This window comes from Charadrius vociferus, unplaced genomic scaffold (assembly GCF_000708025.1).
Source record: "Charadrius vociferus isolate BGI_N301 unplaced genomic scaffold, ASM70802v2 scaffold301, whole genome shotgun sequence".
NCBI lineage: Eukaryota > Metazoa > Chordata > Aves > Charadriiformes > Charadriidae > Charadrius > Charadrius vociferus.
In genome coordinates, this window is record NW_009646842.1 from 869,541 (window position 1) to 877,999 (window position 8,459).

Here is an 8,459-nt window from a genome sequence, read left to right on the forward strand (position 1 = left end):
GTGGGCCCCTGCCTCCCAGAGTGACCCTCCTTTGTTGCCGATCCTTGGCACGGCCGGCAGCGGCCTCCGTGTGCCTGCCAGCATCGCCGGAGTTCGCGTGGGTTTATTCACCCATGGGCATGAGAGGTGTGGAGCTGGGCACACTGGCCTCTAGGCACAGCCTTGAGTTTGGGGTGAGTTTTACCCCGCTGCTGCGCTGCTGCTGAGGCGGAGGCTTCACAGCGAGCGTGGGCGAGAGATGGCCTGAAGCGAGGACACTGGCGATTCATTGCCATCGAGATTTGTCCTGCATTCACCAGCGATCCCCGAGAAACCAGTCCTGTCCTGACCCTTACATTCTCCCTCCCACCCTCTTTTCTGTTCTGGGCATGGGCGCCTTTGTTTTCTCTTCTTGAACTTTCTGCCTTTTCTGTGCTCTTTGGTAAAGAATCAGCAGTGAAATCCCAATGTTTTAAAGTGTTTTATGACTTTAAAGTCTGCACCAGGATGTAGTTAAGGGGGCTTGGGACTTGCTGAGTAACCCCAGCCTTTACCCTTGTCCTTGCTCATGGTGGTGTGGCTTAGGTCTGGAAACTTTCTGAAGTCAGGTGGGGCAGGATGTTCGCAGGACCTGAGCGTGCCCAAGTACATAGAGGGGCTTCTGACATGGACGGGTAACGGGTGGGCAAGGTGGTTTTATCGCTTATTCTCCGTCATAGCTTGAGTTGCGTTTCTCACAGCAGCACCCCCCAGCCTCCCGCTTGCATTGGAGTCTGTCCAGAATAACGCTGTTGAGCAGGCTCTGGGGCTTGCTGGCGCTCGGCCTGCTGGGGCACTGGCTGGAGCACAGACTACTTTCCCCAAGTACTGCTGTGTTGCCCCAGTGAAACAAGATGGAGCTGAGAGAGACTGACGTCCCACCTGCCCCTGCATCCGCTGCTCTGCAAGCCCCTTCTCAGGGAGGAGGATCAGCTTTTTCTCTTCCAAAAACTTGCAGTTCCAGCTCACCATCACTCGAGTCCAGCGGGCAGCTGGCCTGTGGCCCACCCGGAGGTCTTCACATCACTGGAGGGCACCATCAAAATCACTGCATGGCAGATCTTCATGCAATGTGGTTTGGTGGAGAGGATGGGGGCAATTCCCACCCTCCCACCTACCTTCCCCTCGGCGTTCCCTAACTGGGTGGCCGACAGAGTGGTCTGGCTGTGGGACAAACGTGTGAAGGGAGGTGGGGGTACCTTTTCTTTTCTCTTTGCAGTCCCCTCTGCTTGGTTTGGTTACCTTTCTGCGTGACCCTCTCCTGCTTTGATGGCGAAATGTCTCCATTTCCCAACCCCTGGTGTATAGAGAGAAACATCAGGCCAGGCCAGGCAACTCAGGTGTGAAATACATTTTAATTGAGTTTAGGGATCTGTAGTTTGTCTGTTGCTCCGCTGAGCATGGGCTGTCCAGAAGGTGAAGCAGACATTATGGGCGGAGGAGAGGGTGAAGGAGTGCAAGAGGGAAGGAAACAGAGAAAAAGGTCACGAGAAGCAAATGAGAGCATGGATCTGTTTACGGATGTGTTTTAATACATCGCCCCACAGTACTATGTGCTGAGCCGGAGACTGACAGCACGCACACACACATGCACACCCAGTGAGGGACAGCAGTGCACTTCAACGCTAAGCTGCTGGCAAGCACAGCCCGACACAGCACAGCACTCGGGGTGGAAGGAGGGGCCACTCGGGTCCCACCACGGCTCAGTGCAATCACACGCCTGGGGAACAAGGACGCCGTAGGCCAGTACACATACACCTACACACATGCACAACGAGAGCGAGCCACTGGTGACACTCGTCCAAACACAGCTACAGGTGTGACACTTGTCCACACATACCAGCCGACGCACATATGTTGACTGCACATGCTTCGGCGTACAAGGGGAACACACTGGGCAGCATGCTCCCATAGTCTAACACGTGAACAGAGTGGCTCAGATGCGGCCCTGCACAAAAAAAACCCCAAAAGACACACAATGCCTAGATCCAGAAATGCTTATGACCCCAAAGCAAGGGACAGGGTGTAGGCCTCTCTCTCATCCTTCACCTGGGTACATCTAGCCGGGGACACCTGCACTCGAGGGGGTTTGAGGTGAGAAGGAACTGGGTGGCGGAGGAGGGGGAGAAAGAGCAAAAAAGGGAGCAGTGGAGGGAAGGGGGCTTCAGAGTCTGTGAGGTGGGAAAGAGCAGCAGGGTGGCTGTGCCCTGGGAACAATGTTCAAAGAACACTTGGGTTGCGAAAGTTGTGTCCAGCAAAGCGTGCTTCATCGCCAAGCTCTTCCTCAATCCTGCAGGAGAGAGACAGCAGACGTCAGGCCCTTGCTGTGAGGGAACATCGGAGGCACCAGGGCGCTGCAGAGGCAGTGCGTTGGCCATGAAGCTGCCATGGGCCAGCGGAGCTTAGGTCCTGCCAGCTGCTGCGCCTGTGGGGCTGCACCCTCACCCCAAGGAGGAGGGAGGGAGTCTGCTCCAGACATCTCCCCGGGATCCTACTGTCATCTGTGTGCCTCGTCTTCATAACATTCCCCCTGCAAGCCCCATCTATCCTTGGGCTTTCAGCTTCTCCCACGCCAGTTAACCACCCCTCTGTTCTCTCTTCTGCATTCCTGTCCCTGGAGCCCCTTACCTCATGAGCTGGTTGTATTTAGCCAGGCGTTCAGACCTGCAGGGAGCACCCGTCTTTATCTGTAAAGCATTCCCCAAAACAAACACTGTAAGACACTGTTATGACTCGCACCATGGCAGGGTAGGGCATTCTGTCTTCACACTTTGCTTTCCTCCAGGCCTGTGTGTGGCTGGGTCTCACCTACCTGCCCAGTGCACAGTCCTACAACCAGATCAGCAATGAAGGTGTCTTCAGTCTCCCCAGACCGGTGGCTCACCATGACACCCCAGCCATTCTCCTGGGCCAGCTTGCAGCTGCAAGGAGCAAGAAATGCAGTCATTAGCTCCTGCTCCTATAACCACCACCTGCACAGGGTGAGATCCAGGCGCTCTCTCCTCCCACCCTCAGCATCCTACACTCTGGTAGAGACAAAAGCCTATTCATCCAGTGGATAGCGTGACACCCTGCTGTGGTTCCTCGCCAACCCTTTCACAGGACAACAAGGGCAGTGGGCTGGGCTTACGCTTGGATGGCCTCTGTGACAGATCCAATCTGGTTGACTTTGAGCAGAAGGCAGTTGCAGGCCTTCTCTTCAACAGCTCGCTCGATGCGCTTGGGGTTTGTCACTGTCAGGTCGTCTCCCACTATCTGAATCCCCACATTGGCCGTGAACTTGGACCAGGCCTCCCAGTCATCTTGGTCAAAGGGATCCTCGATGGAGACCACTGAAGGGACAACAGAAGAGACATGAGTGAAAGCTGCCTCCCTTCAACCCCAACGCCACAGAGAGGATGCACCTGTTAAGTATGCAACATGAGTGCCGATTCCCTACTGCCAAGCAAAGCAGCTCACCTGGATAATCACGTACAAAGCTTTGGTAGAGGTCGCCCAGCTCATCTGCAGAAATGTAGCGGCTTGGGTCATCTGGGGACTTGAAGTCCAGGTCATATTTGCCATCGCGGTAGAACTCAGAGGCTGCCACGTCCATTCCGATGACAATCTTGTCTGTGTAGCCTGCCTTGTCGATAGCTTCCTTGAGGAGCTCCAGAGCTAGGAGGAGCAAAGTTGCAGTCATGAGAGTCAGCTTATGCAGAGAGCTTTGACTTTCAGTGGGAACTTCCCCTGGGAGTGTCCTGAGAGCCACTGAGAGTCTGACAGTGTGATGGGAAAGGTAGAAGGGAGCGCAGAGCGCAACAGAAACGTGCCAAGGAGCTGTGGAGGCCATATCCAAAAGGACGAGGAGGAATTAAAATACAATCCACAGCTCAGTGACAGGCTGGGGGATAGCCTTGGAAAAATCTGCACACACGTGACAGGTTTGTATGAAGAGGCTGTGACAGATCAAGGCCACCCCAAGGAGAAGGAGCTTAGAAACCATTCCCTAACACAGGAGGTCAATGACACTGAGGCATCATGTTTTGAATCAGTCTTTGGGGAATGCTGTGAGCTGGGTGAAGGAAGCCACAGCATCGCAGGCAGGGGTCTCCCATCTCTGCAGGGCTCTCACCTTCACTATTTTCCAGGATGTTGGGGGCAAAGCCTCCCTCATCACCCACATTGGTAGCATCTTTGCCATACTTCTCCTTGATGACGCTCTTGAGGTTGTGATAGACTTCAGCCCCGATGCGCATGGCATCACGGAAGCTTTCAGCTCCCACAGGCAGGATCATGAACTCCTGCATTGCCAGTTTGTTGCCTGCGTGGGAACCTCCGTTGATCACGTTGAAAGCCTGGAAGAGTCCATAAGAGAATCAGAGCTGAAGGAACCGGTCTTAGCACCACCTAGAGGAGGCTCTCGGGTGAGTCACCATGCCCATTCATGACACATCCCACAGGGTAACGTAACACATCAGCTACAACGCCATCAGACCAAAGGCACGTAAGCTCGGTGTCTTCCTTCCAATAGTGGCTTAATGCAAATGGTTGGAGAGGACTTTCCCACCTGTTTCCCTCTCAGACACCTCCCGAGCTATATGTGTTTGTCTGTGCTGTGTTTATCTGTATGTGTTTATCAGCAGTGATACGTCAATCTCTTTCAGCACCTTTCTCCTTAACTCTGAGAAAATTTTAGCACCCACAACACCTATTAAGAAGGAGTTTCACGGGGCAGCTAGCTACCCCGGTGTGGAGACCCATATGCCCACAGTTTTGAACTGTGCCCTGGAGGGTTCACATGATGCCCTCTGGTTCTTGTGCCAAGAGTGAGCACCTCAGTCAACCCCCACCACAACCTCTGCTGTATCCTCCTCAGGCCCCTCTTTTCTGTATTGAAACCTGACAAATCTCAGGCTTTGGTTTGCTTCCTTGACGAGTGCAGTGCACTCAGCTGATGTTTCAGACCTATATCCCTTCCTTCTCTACCTCCCAACACGCCTTTTGAAGTTTCTTTTGGAGTTTCTGAAGGAGGATGTCAAGGATGGAGGAGTCTTACTGGCACAGGAAGGATGAGATCGGAGTTTCCAGCCAGGTCAGCAATATGCCGGTACAGGGGGACATCCTTCTCTGCAGCTCCTGCCTTACACACAGCCAGCGAAACTCCCAGGATAGCATTGGCACCAAACTTGGCTGTAGGCAAAACCAAGGAGTTAGGCTTCTCAGGCGGCAACCTCCTCTCCAGTGGGTACACTTGCCAGCCCAGCCTTGGGTTCACCACAGCTCTGATGGTGCCTCCCACTCCAGCCCTGCAGCCTCCCATACTCTTTACTTCCCAGGCCAAAAAAGAGGAAGGAATTACATTTGTTCTCCGTGCCGTCCATCTCGAGCATCAGATTGTCTATCTTCTCCTGATCCACGACAGAGAGACCCTGCAAGAAAGAAACGGCTCCTGAGAAGGGGAGACTGAAGAGAGCTGTTGGCTCTGGTGTGCGAGGAAGGAGGCGTTGATGGAGAAGCTGGGGGTAAAGGGACCTTTTTAGCTTGGGGCAGGGGGGGAACATATACACACAAAGCTCTGGGAATTAGTGCCTTGGAAATTAGTGCCTTAATCAAGTTAGGTAACCATGATGATGTTGCTGCAGTGCGGTGTAGATATACCCACGCTGGAGAGGGGAATCGGCTGCAGCCCAGGCAAGGCCACACATTGCTGGGGACACAGGACTCCCTTGAGGGTTCACCCAGCCTTTTGGCAGCTTCCAGGGAGCTTTGTGGTGCTGTGGCCACACAGAAGCTAGGCAGAACAACAGTACATGCTCAACCCCAAGCAAGCGAATGTAGACTGGACAGAGCTATCCTCAGGAGCGAGGTGGAGAGCAGGATTAGGCCCAACACAGGCAGCCCTTCACCAGGCTGGGTGTTTTTCAGGGGTGGAGAGAGATGGTCCCTCAGCCAGACCCCCGCCACGGGCTGCACAGGGTGTAACGTGTGGCTCCAGCTCAGCTCTCCTCAGAGCAGGCTCCAGGTCTTCAGGTGTAAAACCAGGTTGCAGATGTGACACCACCGCTCCGCAAGGTTGTGCTGGGGGAGCTGCCAGACCGTGCGCAGTACGGTCATTGCTCATCACACCATGAGTGCTGAGTGGGACGAATGGGTGTGAGGCCACAGACATGTGGATGAGGTTCAGTGCTTGAGGAGGAGCGCATCTGAAAGAGGGAGAGAGCTCTACAGGGAGCATCGAGGGGAATAGTTAGGTGGTACAGGTGCTGCGGTGGACCAGGTAGCGTTAAATCCTTTCTGCCCAAAGAAAAGATCACTGTGGACACGCACAGGCATGGAGGGCAGGAGGGGTGTGCCCAGGTTCACAGAGAGCATCACTATGTCTGTTAACCCAGTGAGATGAAGAGAGGCAGAAACAGAGGTTGGGGGACAGAGACGGACCAGAGTAAGCGTTGGACAAGGGAGAACAAAGAGAAATCCTTACAGAGCCCACGAGAGCTGGGGCGACAGTGCTGTTGATATGATCCACGGCCTGCAGGACCCCTAAAGAAGGGAAGAGACAGAGAAAGAGAGAGAGAGAGAGAGAGGGTGAGGCAAAGAGGAGAGTGGAAAGAGGGAGGGAGAGGACCAATAGAAAGACTGAGAGAGGGAGACAGTGAGGGAAGATCGAGGCCTGAGCTTTCACTTTATGCTAGGTCTGTGCCTCTGTGGTCTCCCTGAGGGCAGTGGGACACATCCACATCATGCCAGCGGATGAGCGGTACCCTCCGGCAGAGCCCCACGCACAGGCAGCCCTGGGGATGGGGTGCAGAACAGGCATCTCCCCACCTTTTCCGAGGAAACGCGACTTGTCGTTGTCTCGTAGCTCCAGGGCTTCGTAGATACCAGTGGACGCACCGCTGGGAACCGCTGCTCGAAACATGCCTGGGAAACAGCAAAACACAGGTGTGAGGGGAACAGAGGGTGAAAAGGAGGGAAAACCCTTATGCACCTGCTTCCGTGAGAAAGAATGTGGCAACCTCTTATGCCAACAGGTGGCCCAACTGGCTGGCTGCCCTTGGCTGATCTGCTCAGAGGTGGACCACCTCTCAGAGGTGGAGCACCAGGGTGGCAGAAATAAATGTACCCAGGGCTTCCAGACTGAGAAACCTGGGTCTCAGGTACCCAGAGGTCCACACTGATCCCAGAACTACGGATGATGGGTGGAAGTCTGGTTCCTCAGCCCTCCTCCTGCTTCCAGTGCCCACGGCCATCAGTGGCTTCCTCCACCTCAGATGGGCTGGATTTCTGCCTCGGTAAAGAAGGAAGAGACTGGTTGGATGCCTGCTCTGGCCCCTCACCCCTCAGCCCACCTAGCGTTGGGCCCAGCACAGATGCAGCTCTTCCAGTTGAGACACATGTGCATGTACATTCCTGCACAGAGATCTCAGCGACAAACCTTCCCCTGCCTCATGAGCATGGCCATGGATGTGTTTCCAAACTTGTACTGTGTCCCAGGACTAGAATCATAGCTGCAGGGCATTGCAGGGATGTGACAAGAAGGTAAATATATTTATGTTAACGAAACTTTCCATCCCTGCTACAAGCAGGCACGTGGCTCAAGTCACATACACAGCAGCCAGCTATCTCGTCATGATTTGCCCAGCATGTGTGTGGAGTTGCTGAGTACACACACAAGCAGAGCCACAAGCAGAGTTTCGGTCTCTGCCTGTTCCCCTGGCTCGCTGCTGGCTGGAGGTTCACCGGAGAAGACCCCCTGTGCCAGTACCAGCTCCGCCGGGGTGGGCAGGACTTCCCCTCCATCTCTGGTCCTCACCCGCGTACCTTTGTGTGTGTACAGGTCCACCTCAACAGTGGGGTTCCCACGGGAGTCCAGGATCTCGCGGGCATGGATCCTCTCGACTGCCATGGTGAGTCTGTGGACAGGAGAGGACATGTTCAGCTCTGAGGGGCCCCAGAATGCAGTGCTTACCCTTCTAATATCTAGACAAGACACTGGCAGGGAGAAGGGAGTTCAAGGAAGAGCTACCTCAGGAGCTGGAGCTAAAGAAAATTTAGAAATTGCCATTAAAACCCAGATTGTGGGAATCTACCCTCATTTTGTCCAGGAACTGGTTGTCTTTTTGAATTTATTCTGTCCCTTTGCTGCAGATGACAAACTGGGAGCTCTCTCTCTCTCTCCCTCTCCCTCTGCGCCACGGCTGAGCACTGCCCTATCTCAGGGCTCCTGATGCAAGCCCGGGTGGCCGAGATGGGGGAGTGCCACAGCATCCACGGGAGGCAGAGAGGGGAGGGACCAGCTGGCGCAGCCGGACGGTGCCCCCAGTCCCAGTGTCAAGGACGAGGCACCAGCTCCTGGCGTCCCCCTTTCCCCTTGCCGGGAGGCAAGGACAGTCCCTGCCAGGGCCAGGCAGCGAGCGGCCGCTGTGTCCGTGCGCGGCGGGCAGGGAGCCAACCCAGCG

General features: G+C 54.9%; 1 protein-coding gene across 2 annotated transcripts in view; it reads right to left on the reverse strand.

Moving 5' to 3' along the window:
• Positions 1 to 1,354: 1,354 nt before the first annotated feature.
• ENO2 (enolase 2 (gamma, neuronal)) overlaps positions 1,355 to 8,459 on the reverse strand; it is a 9,711-nt gene continuing 2,606 nt past the window's right edge. Inside the window, exons 2-12 of one of the 2 annotated variants that reach the window (XM_009892391.1) lie at positions 7,822 to 7,913; positions 6,826 to 6,921; positions 6,482 to 6,540; positions 5,360 to 5,429; positions 5,057 to 5,190; positions 4,133 to 4,355; positions 3,478 to 3,675; positions 3,149 to 3,350; positions 2,831 to 2,939; positions 2,647 to 2,705; positions 1,355 to 2,308 (exon numbers count right to left, since the gene is read on the reverse strand). In XM_009892391.1, coding sequence (XP_009890693.1) covers positions 2,239 to 2,308; positions 2,647 to 2,705; positions 2,831 to 2,939; positions 3,149 to 3,350; positions 3,478 to 3,675; positions 4,133 to 4,355; positions 5,057 to 5,190; positions 5,360 to 5,429; positions 6,482 to 6,540; positions 6,826 to 6,921; positions 7,822 to 7,906 — 1,305 coding nt within the window. In that variant the 5' untranslated portion in view covers positions 7,907 to 7,913 and the 3' untranslated portion in view covers positions 1,355 to 2,238. Of the gene's footprint in view, positions 2,309 to 2,646; positions 2,706 to 2,830; positions 2,940 to 3,148; positions 3,351 to 3,477; positions 3,676 to 4,132; positions 4,356 to 5,056; positions 5,191 to 5,359; positions 5,430 to 6,481; positions 6,541 to 6,825; positions 6,922 to 7,821; positions 7,914 to 8,459 lie in introns of those variants that run through there. The other variant, XM_009892399.1, reaches the window with a different exon arrangement.